This window comes from Rhinolophus sinicus, linkage group LG09, assembly GCF_036562045.2.
Source record: "Rhinolophus sinicus isolate RSC01 linkage group LG09, ASM3656204v1, whole genome shotgun sequence".
Classification (NCBI taxonomy): Eukaryota; Metazoa; Chordata; class Mammalia; order Chiroptera; family Rhinolophidae; genus Rhinolophus; species Rhinolophus sinicus.
The window spans coordinates 105,138,175-105,154,073 of record NC_133758.1 but is presented as its reverse complement, the minus strand read 5'-3'; the positions used below and the strand labels follow the sequence as shown (position 1 = coordinate 105,154,073).

General features: G+C 42.5%; 1 protein-coding gene across 3 annotated transcripts in view; it reads right to left on the bottom strand.

Annotated features, from left to right (window-relative positions):
• Positions 1-15,899, bottom strand: part of PLEKHA8 (pleckstrin homology domain containing A8) — a 71,421-nt gene that overhangs the window by 17,018 nt on the left and 38,504 nt on the right. For 2 of the 3 annotated variants that reach the window (XM_019726183.2, XM_074340931.1), the window contains exons 13-14: positions 12,300-12,361; positions 1,157-7,077 (exon numbers count right to left, since the gene is read on the bottom strand). In XM_019726183.2, coding sequence (XP_019581742.2) covers positions 6,880-7,077; positions 12,300-12,361 — 260 coding nt within the window. In that variant the 3' untranslated portion in view covers positions 1,157-6,879. Of the gene's footprint in view, positions 1-1,156; positions 7,078-12,299; positions 12,362-15,899 lie in introns of those variants that run through there. The other variant, XM_019726184.2, reaches the window with a different exon arrangement.

The following is a 15,899-nucleotide window of genomic DNA, read 5'->3' as shown; positions in this document are numbered from 1 at the left end:
CTGTTTAGACCATTTATTTGCTTTAATATAGTATTGGTCTCTTCTCCCTGGCATACTTCCCATTTTATTGGACAACTATCCCTCTTCGCCTGTGAGCTTGTGTTCTATAATACTTCCTGGCGGGGATGTTAAACATATTTAATAACCAGCATGACACAGACACTGAATAAGCAGAACAGAGGTAGGCCATAGTTCTGGGGCAGGGGCTTGAAAGTTTCTTGTTGGGCCCTGTTACTCTTTTAGTTGCTGCACTGTGGGGGTGGTTATGAGAAGGGCTGGGGTGGCCAGACGTTAGATGCTTTAGACAACGATTACTCACCTTCTGGTATGGAAGTATTTTGCTCTTTCAATAACTAGTACAGCTATACCAGTGGATACCAGCCAACCCGAGGCCTGCTCATCCGTGTGCGTGGGGAAGGGAGGAGGAGCTGACTACACAGGCTTTTGTCAGAGGGACGGGATCGGTTCTGTGTTCTGATACTTGCATTAAGTCCTATACCAAGGTGAGTTCCAAATGGAGAGGAGACATATCTATTAGGTTGGTGCAAAAGTAATTGCACTTTTTGCAATTGCTTTTAACCTTTTAAGCTGCAATTACTTTTGCACCTACCTAATACTGTATCACGGGAGAGGATCTTGGGATGTGAGTGTTTCTCGTAATTCAGGGATGAGCAGGTTGTCCCTGTCCTTTGTGTCACCCATCTCTCCCAGCAACACCCCTTCTTCCAACGTGCGCACGCAAACGCGAGCACACACACACACACACACACACAGCCGGACTCAGAGGAAGACAGGTATCAGGCGACCCATCCTGCCCATCGTTCCAATCAACTTCTTTCCAAAACCTGAGATGTTAGAGAAGTCAGGATTTTGCAAATCCACACCTGCTCAGGGTGGGGCAGGAGTAGGAGCTCTCTCATTCTTGCCAGAAAATTTGGTCTTTTTCTTGGGCGACCATCTTTCGAAGTTTAAAGCACCATTGACAAGGTTGGGCTCCTTCCCTTGCTTCATTGCTGGTGAACGTAAGTGGTTTTTACTTCTTAAATTTTAATTTATTTTGGTAGTTCATTTGTTAGACGTTAGAGGATGGAACTTCTGTGATCTGGCCTTATTTATCCTAAGAAACCACACAAAAGTCTTTAAGAGAAGCACATGATAAAATATTTAAAAATAAGTTTATTATAACTAGCGAATATAAAATCTGACAGATGTTTTCAAACATTTTTGCAAAAAAAGTAAAACCCTCCCCTTTCCACCTCCCCACAAGATACAGAGTAAGAACTTGGACAGAGTTTTACATGAAACCTAAACATGAAATCCTCATTCATCGGTTGGTCCTAAAAGGCTCCAACACGTTATAGTCTAAGCAAAGTTCCATTAAAATTAAGAAATCAACAAACCACTTGACACTTGCTTTCTACTGTCATTATGATGCTCAGTCAAAATGTGGAAGGACAAGAGCAGGTAACATAAGACTGCATGTGACAGATATTCAAAGTGCATGGATTTATGAAACCACAAAACATTTGAGAGAAGAATACTGAGAGTAGAATTAAACAGTGACTTAAAAAATTAATTCAAGGAAATCTATGTACATCGTAGCCTTTGGCATCTGGTCTAATGTGTTTCTTCTTTATAGAGACATCATTTTGTCCAATCTATTAACCAGATCAAATAGACCTTAACACATGTCTCATCTAACAGATTGTCCACAGCCAATTTCACATGAGGTAGTTGGGCTGTTTACTGACATTCTAGTGAAACTGTCATGGCATAGGGGACTCATACATCAAACATGCCATGAGACTGGCTCATTAGCCTTCCGGGAAGCAACAGCAATTACTTCTAGATCATCCTTCTTGTCATCACTGACTCCATATGTACTTATAAAGAGACACACATACATCAGAGTCTGTGGATGAGATCAGCTTTGCAAGGGGTACCAACCATCCCAGGGTGGTTTCTGTTTATAAAGTACAGGGAGGAAATAGTGACTGTGCTTTAAAATATATATATAAACAGAAAGGATAGTGCTTAAAGCAAGCGGGATCTCCACCTTGGGTTCTCACATAGCTTAGCTGAAAACATCTGCTCACTCTGAAAGAGCAGTGATTAAAAAGGGTAACCAAAGAATTTTGAAAACTTTTGCATTACAGAGTAGTGGTATGTGTTTTCCTTTGAATAAAAGGCTATATATATAAACAGTGGAGGGGAAAGATCAATGCATGCGTCCACTGTACCGTCCATAATCACTTCATCAGGCCCCGGAGTGCCTTATGCAGCAGTGCAAGGAGGAATCATGCAAACGGCCTCTGTACACAGGAGTATGGATTGCAACAGGATGGGAACGGGTGACGCTTACAGAGACGGACTAGTGAACAGTATGTTCATAGAGTCGTTGAAAGAACCCCGAACAACCTTATAATAGATAAGCAGCCTTAAAATACCATTAGACAGTTAGTGAATATTTTATGTCATAATTATGAAACCCCTGAGTAAGCAACTGCAGATTACAAAGGGACATCCAGAGACAGAACATATTTCTAAATACTCTATCTACACTTCACAGGAACACAGGTTTACTCTACATGCTGAAGTCTTCGGACAGACTGTATCAGATCAACAAAGAGCACCGTGGACCAGGCCCGCTAAGACCAAACACACTAATTAGCTCAGCTCATAGAACAATGGCTTAAAACATATTTTACGTATAAATTCTAAATCTAAAAATGTAAAAAAAGGTTGAGAGTTCGTCTTAAAAAAAAAGAAACACAAAGGTGGGCAAGCTGAAGAATTGTAAAACTATCAGAAGCAACTGGTTTTAATCAGTGATTCAGAAATGCACCATTGGGTAACCAACTTCTCGTAGGACATGGTCGTTTAGTGGGAAAACAACAACAAAGCATAAAAATAGCTTTCCTTCAGAAAGTTTCCAAAATGTCTCACATCATCTTATATGGATCATGACCCTCTGATGCTCTCTACTGCCTTAAATGATATTTCTTCACATATGACTTTCACAATCAGATTACGTTTCCTTAATAAGATACCTCTTACTTCAGCTCTTTCACTTATTTCAAACTGAATCAAGAAAAGTGTACTTTATTTATTGGTCCCTACCACATAGTTTTTAAAATTAAAAATACTTTTCTGAAAATATAAAGGTGAAGGCATTAACCTTTTGGATACATACATATACGCAGTTAATAATCAAAAACGAGAAGACTGCACACGTTGCCAGCGACACTCACCTAATAACAGATCCCCTTTCCTAAATGCCACGCATCATGGTGGCCACCTGCTTTACAGCTACAAATGGGAAGAGGGGCTCTTTAAGCTCTTGCAGTTGGGGAGGGGAACCAAATCCCCACCGCCTGGACACCTCACCCAGGGTTAGGTCTGAGGCAGATGCTCCACATACGTGCTGGAAGGTGCTGCTGAGGAATAGGGCAGAACAGCTAGCAGGGGGGATTGGGTTTGGTGCTCTGATGGGGGCACCGCAAGGCTGAACTATGGAGTTGAGCTATCCCTCATCATGGAATACGACATTTGGGGACGCTTTATGTTCAGAATGGCAGGCACATAATGATGACAAGCTGCCTCAAGTCACTACCTACACAACCTCATGAACACCGCCTTTCAAAGTCAATCCCTGGGGGCCGCTATGCTCACCCTTCTGAGAGCCCCACTTCTAGAGCTCCTTGCAGAGCGGATGAGAAAATCATCTCCACCTCACAGTCACAAGTTGGTTTTGCCCCCCAAAAAGCTATCCGTCCAACTTAACATTTTTCACCAGGATTAGCTATTTCAGTAAAATTTGCTTTCAAAGGAAAAAAATGCCATATTTGAAAGGATTTTGTTCAGTTAGACAAATGCACCATTGATCCCTCTTGAGTGTAAAGCCTAGTTTCTACGGTGGGAGATGTGCAGACATGATGAAACCATGTGTATGGGAGCCAAATGTTACTTATTAGCCTCTACTGATACCTAGAAGACACATTACCTTTTCCTTCAGAATCTCTCTAATGGTCCCTCTTGAAAAGAGACCCCGAAAATATTTGAGCAAGGAGAGCAAGATGGCTGTTCTGTCAACAATCATACTAGCATTTTCTGATTTCCTCTCACTGTCGGGGTGAAAGAAAGCTTAGAGGTCTCGAAATCTTGGAGGATTATGGAGAGAAAGCCTTAATTATCTTTTCTCTTTGCCCCATTCTTGGATAGCAAATGCAAATGAGCACAAATTAGGACTTTAAAATGGAGAAGCTAATACTGTAGATTCAGGAGGAAGCGCTGCCTGCGCGAAGCTTCAGGTCCAGTTGAATTTATCACCTAGTATTACGTGCAATTTCTAGTTAGTTTTATTGAAGGACTCTCAGGGCTTTACACATCTTAGGCAAATTTAATACGCGCCAGTGAGGAAAAGACCGATCCCAAAACATTACGTCTTTCCTATAGGGTGGGAAAAGGATGAGCAGAAAATATAACCCATTCAAGTTATTCAAGCTCTTCTGATCTGGGTTCCCATTGGTCCCAGAGAATATTAAACCCTTCTCCCTCAGAAGCCGAGTCACATACACCAAGGCAGTGGCGATATAAGTGGGAAATGGCCATCCAAGCAGCTTTCTTTTTGTGTATATTCAGAGCTTCGGGGGCAAACCTGAGGTATTTTCAGGGGGGCCACCTGCTCCCAGAGACCACGTGGGTTCACCTGAGGTGATGGGAGCAGTTGGTCCGAACGGTCATGTTTCACCACACTCACAATCTCCTGGTAGCAGCCCATCCCAATGACGCAACGCCTAAAGTGTCTTCATTCAAGGGACAAGCAAAGATTGGCTGTTTTTTTTCTTTTTCCCTTTTAGGAGACTACGTCGAGGGCAGGAAGTCTGAATTAGCCCCTAGTCCCGCCATCATAGTCACACTGACTAGAGAGGAAGACACACTGATTACTCGTGGTGGCGGTGGCAGTGGGGACAACACACGTACCTCAGCAGCTGCCAACAGGAAATGCTAAAGTTCAAAAGAATCAGCATCATTTTAGCTCCCTTTTCCTCCTCAGCCTTAAGACACTTGATGTTGCTTTACTAAGTTTAAGCCTTTTCCAGAAGCCCTTATGTGAGCAGAATACCTGTATCATTAATGTGAGCTAAATAAATGCCCATTTGTTTAAAAACAGACCAAAGACAAAATCAATACCCTCCTTGCACTAATCTCTCTGCCTAAGGAGAGGGTTCTGTTTGCCCTGGGGACTGCTCAGGTGGCATTCACCTGCGCCCTTCAAAGGAACTTGCCTTCTACCTGGGGGAACTACCGCATGCTGGAAAGTCCCTTCCCGCTCCTACAAGGAAGCAGCGTCTGACACGGAAGGCACCTGTGGCTTCTGTCTCACACACTCGGCAGCGTGGCCCTCCGAGAGAGTAGGGCCACAGTCCTAGTGTCACTCTTCAGGAGTGAAAGACTCCTCTATACAAGATTGTTATGTGAAAGAATTAAATCCCACCACTAACTTTGACATGGTCCCCAAAGCTTTTGGGCTTGATCAGCAGATGCATTTAGCTTGCTCTGCACCATTGCTGATTAAAGCAAGACTGATCAGAGAGCACCCTGGGAACCACGGTCCCTGCATGTGACAGCATGGCCTGCCGCTGGGCGCCAATGCTGGTTCAGTGAAGAAAGCTGCTGCATAAACTCGGTCCCCTTCTCACTCTCGCTTTCACTATTTTATTGCAACCACAGTCTCCTCCTCTTTGGAAAAAAGGACACATCCTTTAGTTCATGCGACTGGGAACCCCGTAAATGAGAATTTAATCTCATGGTTCTTTCACCTGTGCACACCAAGAATAACTTGAAAAGTGGACTCCAAGTTCCCCGCCCCCTCCCCGACTCTGGTTGCGCAGGGCTGGGGTAAGGCCTGGGGGTTTGCTGTTTGAAGAAGCACTCTACGTATGCAGGTCATACTAGATCATACTACAAATCCCCTGGCCCCTCCGCTTAGAGTCTGTATGACTGTGAGCAAATCCCTCAACCTCTCTTCGTTGTTTCTGAAACTGGGTAATAATCCCTGAATGTCACAGCTTCACTGTGACGTCCAATTGAGATAATGCCTGGGAAAGCGTGCTGCCAGCGATGGGCACCAGATGGGCCACCTTGGAGGGCCTGTCCCCACCGCTCCCACACTGCCCTCCAGGTTGGAGTTAGGGCGCACCGCTCATCTCTTCGGAGCCACAGAGCCCCTGCCCGTGACACGATGGCACTCATCGTGTATGTCTTCTACCTCCCATAGTACCATGGTCACGCTGATGCCTGAGCACCTGGATGACACAGGCTCTTCTCGCCCACAGAGCCAGGGAGAAGAACATTCTCTGAAGGGCGTCTAGGCATAGAGACGTCTACATTTCAACAGCGTTGACAACGGGGCGTAGCTCCCTCCAATGTTTTAGTCTGATTCTAAGTTGACTGAAACACTGGCTATAAGTTCTAGTCCTTGGAACAGAATTTGCTCATTTTCAGCTTGGGTTTGGGTGGCCCATTGAAACTCAAAGCTAAAAACCAAACAAAACCAAATAAAACATAATACCAAGAAATCCATTTGTCAAATCTGCTCTTATAACTTGCTGTTCAAGTCTATATAACAGTTATGATTTGGTTTCCAGGAGGCCCTTTGAACTGAAATTTATAGCACCTTGATTTTTAAACACACAAAAACACATAAGCATTTAAAAAAAATTATATATAAAAGCACTAGGCTTTGCCTCCCCTCCTCCATCCCGCCGAGGAAGGGGTGGAGAGGGTTAAAGCTGCTGCTGGAAATGAAGTCGGGCAACAAAACACTTCAGCAAACATTATTCCCTGAAGTTAGGAGGCGGCGCTGTCCTGCGGATGTCATACCACCTCATCAGACTCCAGTCCGTGGACCTCATATAAAGTGTCCAGGATTGCCAGCTGCTTTTCCATGGCAGGGAGGTAAAGGCTGAGGTCCCTCTGCATCCCAACTCCGAAAGCTGCTTTCAGGTGGTCGCCTTCCTTTATGGTTAACGCGGCCACAAAATCTTCATAGGATGGTGCCGCCCTCAAAGCTAACTGCAAAAGAATTGCCCGTGAGAATCTGCATCACGTGTCTCTCTGTCTCTCATGCTTTACTCTTATGCACGAGTGCGTGCGTTCTCTCTCTCTCTCTCTCTCTCTCTCTCTCTCTCTCTCACACACACACACACACACACACACACACACACACAACTGAGAGCAAGAGTTAAAAAAAAAAAAAAGGAATATACCCTTCCAATTTGTGGACTCTAAAATTTATTTTCAAGCACCAAATCAAATACTTTTAAGGCTAGAAGTAGCAAGTATGTACTTGGGCCATCTTGACGGGGAGTAATGCTATCAAGTCAGGCAATGCTGAGAGAACGAGCTTGAGAAAAGCTTCCTACTCGTTCAGTGTGGTCCAGGCTGCTCGCCTGGTCTACCTGTATGCACGCTGCTACCACGGTCTTGGATCCCACATGGCCAGCTTTCCAGGGCCTCTCACTCTCCTATGTGTGTCTCGTGTTCATGTATACGTTTCTTTGCCTATCTCCCATTTCCCCCCACGTGGATAACATTTTCTTTGCACTCTTGATGGAACACTTTCTGAAAAGGAAGGGACCTAACATTTGTTGTTTGCTTGTGCACTGATGCTTCAATGTACTGTATCCCTGTTCATCTTTATGAGAACCCTGTCCAGTTTACATCCCTATTTTACAGATGAACTTCCCATAGCTAATGAGGGCCTGGGCCACGACCTAACCTCAGGACGGTCTCTCTGCTTTTCCAGCCATACTACCACAACATGTCACTCCCTGATCGATTTTCTAGGCTCCTTATAGCTTCCCTCCCTTTGCAGGCCAACTGTTCCCTAAGCTCGCTAAAATCGGCTGTCTGGCATCCACTGGGTTGGCTCTGCCGAGATCTCTGGAGACGTTTTAGAATCTTGAACTATCATTCTACAGTTGCTTTCTTGAGTGTCCTTGTACTTTGCATGTGAAAGTCTTTGAGAATCAACCCTCCTCTCACTGACTGGAGAGTGACTGGCATTTACCACACAAAGGTTAGAGCACAGGCTGGGGTGAAGAAGACCTGGACCTGAACCCTAAATCTTTCATGTATTAGCTTGGGGAATTTAAGCAGGGGCTTAACCTCCCAGAAACTTAGTGTCCTCATGTGTAGAAGAGAACTGACACCACTTCCCTTATTTGAAGGATTAATGGGCTCTATATGAAGCATTGAGCCCACTGCCTGGCACATAATAAATACTCGAATAACGGCAGGAATACAAGGGAGACTGCAGAGAATAAGGGAAGGCAATTATCCAAAATTATAACGTGAGAAGGTCTCCCAAAATTGAAGGATATGAGTCCCCAGATTTAAAGCTCCACCCAAGTGCTCAGCACACGGAATGATAAAGACCAAAAGGAGAACATCATAAAATTTTGGAATGTGGGGCTAAGGAAAAGATCCTAAAAGCATCCAGAAGAAGATGAGGACCAGTTTGCATAAAATGGAACCGGAATTAGAATGACATTAAATTTACAGTAGTAACAGCAGAAGCTGGAGGACAATGGAGGTATGCCTTTGAAATTCGGAGAGAAAATTAATGTTACCCTAGAACCCTATACCAGCCAAAGCATCACTCTAGAAAAAAGGGCAGAATAAAGACACTTGCAGGCATGGAGGCACTCAAAAATTTAGTTCCCTAGTATCCTTTCTTAGGCAGCTACTGGAGGACGGACACCACCAAAACGACAGATTAGACCAAGAGACGGGAAGCCGTAGGACATGGGAAAGGAGACTAGGGTGAGGTGTTTTTTAACAGAAAAACGTGTGAAGAAAAGTCCTAGGGTAATAGCAGTGCAACAGGCCTGAACAACTAATCCAGGACGGAATAAGAGTTTAGAAAGTTCTGAAGGGGAAGTCGCCAAGAAAAAAACCTATAGATCATCTGATACATTTGTGAGTTGAGAGTGATGGCAATTTGAGAGACTTGATGGCACAGAAAAAAAAAAAAAAAAAACATATAAGAAGGAACAACAACAAAAAACCCATAGCCTTTTGGCTGGTCATCATAATGTTAACTTGTGTATCGTCATACTGGGGAGGTGGAGGCAGGGGAGGGGAGGTAGTGATACATTCTAGTCTATCACAGAAAGTCGGCATTAATGACGAAAACCGGCAAGGCCACCAAGAATAATAAACATTCTCAGAATTACGGAGGTGTAAGAAGAAACAGCCACAGCAGTTGAGGGCGGCAGCTTCTTTGGAGTGAGTCTGGGAAGTAGGGAGGAAAAAGGGAGGCACTGCGATTTTTTGGTTATAACTTTTTTTGGACTTTAGGATAAAAAAACAAAACCAAACCCTACGTACACATGTTTAAGTAAAATAAAAAACATAAAATGTTTTCCCAGAGTGAGGCCCAGGGAATTTCTCAAGGCTCCTAGAGGACTGCGATACAGCCAAATCTATTTGGGAACCAAAGATAGAAGTCAACCCGAGAGGAAACCCAAAGGGTCAAGTGATGGATGGCTGGAGGCAGAACCTGGACCAGGTATCAGCTCCGTAGATTATAACTGTTTGAAGATACAAGTTCACTATTTGGCTGGTGAATGAGTCAAATTCCTTGACTCTAAAAGCGGTTGCCCTGAGCAACGGGGATCAGTAAAATGAATTTGCCCCCACTAATTAATTAGCCCATTAGGAAACAACAACCTTTCTAAAGCAGGAACAATGTGGAGAATAACAGCAGAGAGGCTGAAAGGGGTCAGGCCAGCTCTCCTATTGATACGGCTGTAGCCAAATACTCAACATAATCTGTTTGCTTAAAAACCAGCAACTTTAAAAATTATTGGCAACAATATGAAGAGCCTTGAAAATATTCTTACCCTATAACTTTGGATGTATGACCTCACCTCTTTGTGTCTTGGGTTTTGGGTCTATAAGTGGGGCAAATAAGAGAACCTACCTCAGTTATGAAATTAATAACTATATATACGTATAGTGCCTGGTAAGTGCTCACAATGACAGGTGTGGTTGGAGTTACTGGTACCATATTAGACAGAGCAATTCTAATTCTAGGAACCTATTTTGAGGAAATAAGAGTTTTAGTCAAAAGTGCTTGTGAACGGATGCTGTTTTATCTGTAATAACAAACTTAGAAGCAGTTTAAATTTCCAACACAGAGGATTGGACAAATAAATTGTGATACCGCCATCCTAGGGAAATATTATGCAGTCACTAAAAATAATGATTTTCAAAGACTCTTGTGGCATTTAAAAATGGTCGTGATAGAATCTATTAAGTAGGGGGAAAGAATACAAAATTATACTACAAGCTAAATGTCAAAAAAATTATATGCATATACAGAGCATACAAAATAAAGCTAATTATACACATATAATATAAACATGTAGATATATTGACATTTGCAAGTAGATATACATTTAGGTAAATATATAAAATTAAATAAAACAATATTTAAAAGAATATGCAAAAATACGTAAAAATAAAAGCTAAGAAGGTAAAACACAAAAATGTTAAAAATGGTTATTATGGAGTCATGAGAATATGGGCAATTTTAATTTTTTCCCTTTCTATTCCACCACAATTTCTACAATATATTATGATTTGTCTAAATTACTACATATTGGGGTGAGGGGGATGCCATAAGTTAACGAGTCCTTTTAAAGACTCATGCTTATGATAAATTTTCTTCTATAGTTGCATTCTTGTTGGCTATGTCTCTTGGATCATTAATATTTCAGGATGCAACTCTAGCTTCTATACTGAAAAACACTGTGTTTACGTATCTTGGACACAGGGCAGCTCAGTGTTTTCATGCTTTGTCATCTCACCAAGGGAACGCGGGTGCCCGCCATCTGCCAGCAATCACAGTATTTACTCAGGGAGACTGACGATGTAGCAGCACCCACTGCCTCATCGCTCAGCAGCGGCTTCTCAATTGTTCTGTCTCCACTGTGGAAAGCTGTGATGTGGGCAGTGAGCACGGGCCTCTGGAGACAGCAGATCTGGGTTTAGGCCTGGGCTCGGCCACGGCCTCACTTTGGGACTGGAATGAATAGTTCTGCATTTGTAAAAGAGTGGGCGTGAATCCTGAGATTACCGGCACAATGCCTCGTGTGCCATAGTGTCATGTGATAGCTGTTGTTACGATTATTAAACAGGCACTGAAGGTAAGTGTGGGCAGTTTGCAGCTGCAACGGCCACGTTCCTGTTCCAGTGAACAGTAAGCGATGGAGCTACTCATCTCCATGCTTTCAAAAAAGACTTCATTTTCACTAAAATTAGATTTCTTTCACGGTACATTCTCCCCACTTTCTTTATGTGCCTCCTAATAAATCATGACCTAAACAGTCCTCACCTGAGGCAAATAATGTCTCCTGTACTTTAAATTACAAGGAAACATCATCTACAAGGCTATTTTTATCCCCCGACCTTCCAAACAACACTCACATTCAATGGTGTTTCTCAGGGTACCACTCACTACAGGAGGCTCAGCCTTCTCATGGCTGCACCAGACTATGGCTGACCTCTCCCTGGATGGAAGCATCACAGAGGACACATTAGTGCTGATATACAGGGCCACCTACTCCTGCTGCTTCACAGAGCGGGCCAGGTCAACATGCTGGCAAAGAAGGAGAGGTGGGAAGAGGCGCCAACACACAGGACCGCAAACACCTCCACAGTGAAACTCCCTGGGTAAGAAGAACATTCCAGCCCTGGCTGCTGGCACACCCAATTCGCTTAAGAGTCAAAGATGACATTCAAGTAGGGAAAAGAAACCCTGAAATCTGAGTGAACAACATTGAATACAACGGGCAGCAGAGGGAGCTACGAGCTTGAGGGCATCATGGTTTCCCCTCAAGGGTACTTGGCAGCTTCCTGCCTAAGAAATACCAGCAATACTCTTTACTACCTTATCAGAAGGGCAACTGCTCCTGAGGCAAATCTCCACAAGAGCATCAGGACTGGAGAGGGTAGAGCACACTCTTTTTCAGTCTTTTCTGTTCTAGACACTTCCATTTTTTAATTGTTCAAAAACATTTTCAATTATCGCTGGCATTCGGTGTTATATTAGCTTCAAGGTGTTTTTGTTGCCAACATTTCCACACAACAAAGACCCATAGACTTAAATTCACTAAGCAACATTTTGTTCTTATTCTCGAAAAGAAAGCAAACAGAAACACCACACACACCAGACAACAGCACTCGCTGTGACCATCAGAACATGACGAGGCTGAAGAATCACTTACCGCAAAAACCCCTCGAACGACCCAGCCGTGGTGTTGCCGTAATGTTTTACCATATGCATTATCTTGGGGGAAAAAAAAAGAGAGCGAGAAGCTCCATAAGGACCAAGTTCATCAGAATTTGATGCGTTGTTAGTACCATGTCTTTTCTAATGTATGCAGTAGCACGGCCCTATTGCTATGAGGAGCTGATGAAAAAAGTCTAATTACAAGGTTATGTATCCCAAAAGTCTGGAGTAGGATAAAAGCCTACACAGATTTTTTTTTTTAAAGAAAAATAGATATTCCTACTCTTACCCTGTGTCAATATATCTGAACTCCAGCTTACTAATAATACCAATATTAAGCTGGGAAAAGTTCAATACATATAAGGAAATAAAAAGAGAGGAAAGGATACTGGAAAATAAAGACTAAATACAATTAGAAACACGCTACAAAACACATAAAATGCAGTTGTTGGAAGCGTTGTGTGACCGAGCCAGTCTCTCTTAGCTGCCCCCTTACCACCTGTTTTCCCCTTTGTAAAATGACCTCTCAGGTTCTTTTCAATTCTAACATTCAATTCTGGGATGTAAAATGTTTGTCCTAGATGTCCCTATGACGCTGGATACACAGCATTAAACCTAGAAACCTTTAAAACTATCATGGAAAGACGGTCTTAAAGTTACTAAGCTAGTTATAAAGCAATTGGTCAGGCAGGCCTATTAATCAAAGTCATTCATGTTCTAGACTTTAAAGATAAAAACCTATTATTTCTGTCCCAATGTGTTTTAAAATGAGATTTGCGATTTAAAAACTGGTCTATAATAATTTTAATTACAAAAAATTAATCTGAAGAACAAAGTGGCTGCATTTCACACAAGGGATGTGTTCCTGAAGGCTTTAAATAATTCAATATACACAAAATTCAAAATTGATTTTTTTCCATAGGAATAATTGCATCCTCAGGAGGTACAGGGCTACATCACCACAGCGCATTTTTATTTTAATGCTCCATTTTATTTTCTAAGCGTCACCTCCAGTAGTTTACAGAGTGTTTATTCCTAAATTAACACACAGAGTATCATGGGGGTTGTTTGACCTTCTTCGTTATGTTTTGTTCTCATCTAAATTCTATTCCAAACTTATGTATTTTCATGTGCTAGTTTCAGCACTATTACAAGTACTACCACCATTTAATCAAGGTGACATTATAATAGGACATAAAAATATTTTAAACCATAACAAGAGTGGGAAGCAGTGCACTGGGGCTGAAGGTCCCTGGGACTGGGGCCACATTTTGAGGACCTTTATATGCCACGCAACGGATTCTGAACTTACCACCTGAGGCACAGTGGCAGTTTTAAAAAATGTAACACTTACTGACTTTTCCCCCCACAAGTAATGCATGCTCATTGTTAAAAATAAGGAAAACACAAACAGGAACTAAAGAAACCTACAAGCATGCCTCTCAGAGATAACCACAGTGGATATTCTGGGGGTATAATCTTAGTCTTTTTTCCTATGCAGATAGTTTATTTTCTTCTAACGATCATGACCAATCTGATCCGGAATTGTGGTAGGGAAGTAACATGCGGAGGTTTTCTTTCCAGTGTAGAGTGTATGCAGCCATCCTGGTCCCTGAGCCGTCCGCTCCAAAGCCCACCTGGCTGGACAAACTGCCTGTTAACGAAGGCTCTGGATCCAGTGCTACGCCGACCTCAGAGACTTTATACCTTCCCTCCACTTTGCCATTTAATTCAACCATTCCAAAAAGGCCTGAAACTTTTCACCCTGCCCCCTTCTGCTGGACAGCAAGGAAGCAAGGGTGCTGTGAGCCCAAATGACATGGGCAGGCTGTTCTAAGGAAGAGGGAGTATTTGTACAGCAGCACGGTCTCTGGCCTCCCCCCCTGCCCTTCTCGAGGAAGCAGCTACTCCTTATTGTGGTGGCACCTTGCCAGAGAACAGTCCCACCGGGGGAAAATGTGGGCCAGGTGGTCTAATGGGAAAAGAGGGTGTCAGAGAATTGGGGCTGGGTCCTCACTCAGGCCCAGGAAGACCACTGCTGCAATTTAAAACCAACAAATGAAATAAAATTCAGTGAAAAAAAAAAAAAAGACTTGCCAGAAGTCCTTAGCTGACTTCTGGCGCTGCAAATATCCCTGGCACGTGAGGCTGCATTAAAATAAGATGAAGTCTAAGCCTGACCTATTTTGGTTACCTAGAGATTAGATAATGAAATACATTAATCTTCACTGTAAAACCCATTCATTATCATAATGCATGCTCTATAATCTGGAAGTATTTTTGGCTTCTGAAAGACATAAATGATACCCTTCTCCCAGTTCTTTGAGACCTGTCAGTTCCTCAGAGACTGAGTCAAAATTCTGAGCAGGAAGCTTTGACAATCACCTTGCCCAAGTCTCTTCCTTTCCAAAGAAACAAAAGACCCAGAGAAACAATGACTTGCCCAAGGTCACAGAGCTAAAAGCAACGAGAACTTGGGGCAGTCTTGTCCCATTAAACCATTCTGCCCAAAAAAACAGTGTTTATTATTTGTGAAACAAAATAACGAAAATGAAAAATGTGGCTTTTCCAGCCATTTCCTGAAAGAATTCGAACCTCGTTCTGTTTATGGAAACAATATAGATGTGATTTCCTTACTGGTAACTCACAAACTTGCTATGAGGTATTTAGAGATTATACCTGAACCTCTTATAGTATCTGAGCGGGAACCGCCTTTCCATTACTGTTGGCAGACAACTATTCTGTCCAGGAACTGAATATATGAGAAAGTGTTTCCCTATTATAAATCCATAATTGGTAAGAATTTGCAGAGTTACTTTGGGTTGTAGACAGGACACAGGAGAAATGCAAACCTAAGGTTTAAGAGAGAGCTTAGGAAGGAGATAAGCAAAGCCAGTAAAGATAAATCAGTCCTTCACTGAGCTCAGGAAATGACAATCATCTTAGCTCTGCATATGAGCTAAACGAGGCAGTCATTAGGCAAGAATCAGGAACCAGGAGAGGTTTGAACGTGAATAAGCAGCAGTGAACAAATATGAAAAATAATACAGAGACAGGAAGAATGTGTATAATGCGACACCATCTATGTAAGTTTAAAACATGCACTATAATACTAGCTACTGTTTATGGTCACATATACATACAGCAAAAGTATAAAAACATGTATTATATAATGATAAACAGCAAATTCAGGATGAAGATTTCTGGAAAAATGAGAGGAGTAATAATCTCAAGGGGTGATATATGGGTACAGTATTGAACTATTTCATATATTTGGTCAAGTGGTGATATTTGTTAAATGTCTGAAATATTTATAATAAAAAAACTGAGCTACTAGGAATGTACCCTCTGAATTCTTGGTAGTGACTAAGCTTCAGGCAAATGAATCGTCTAGAGAAAAGCCATCTTAAACACTAGTGGACAGAAGTGAAACAAGAACCCAGAGATACCCTCGCTAACTTCAGGCATTACCGAGAAGAGAACCTGTAGGACTGTTAACCAATTCTGCCACCAGAGCACATGCTGGGCGCAGTTCTGGAGCGGACATGGCTTCATTCCTGTTCCATAGCATTGTCATAACAATTAGTCAAGTTAT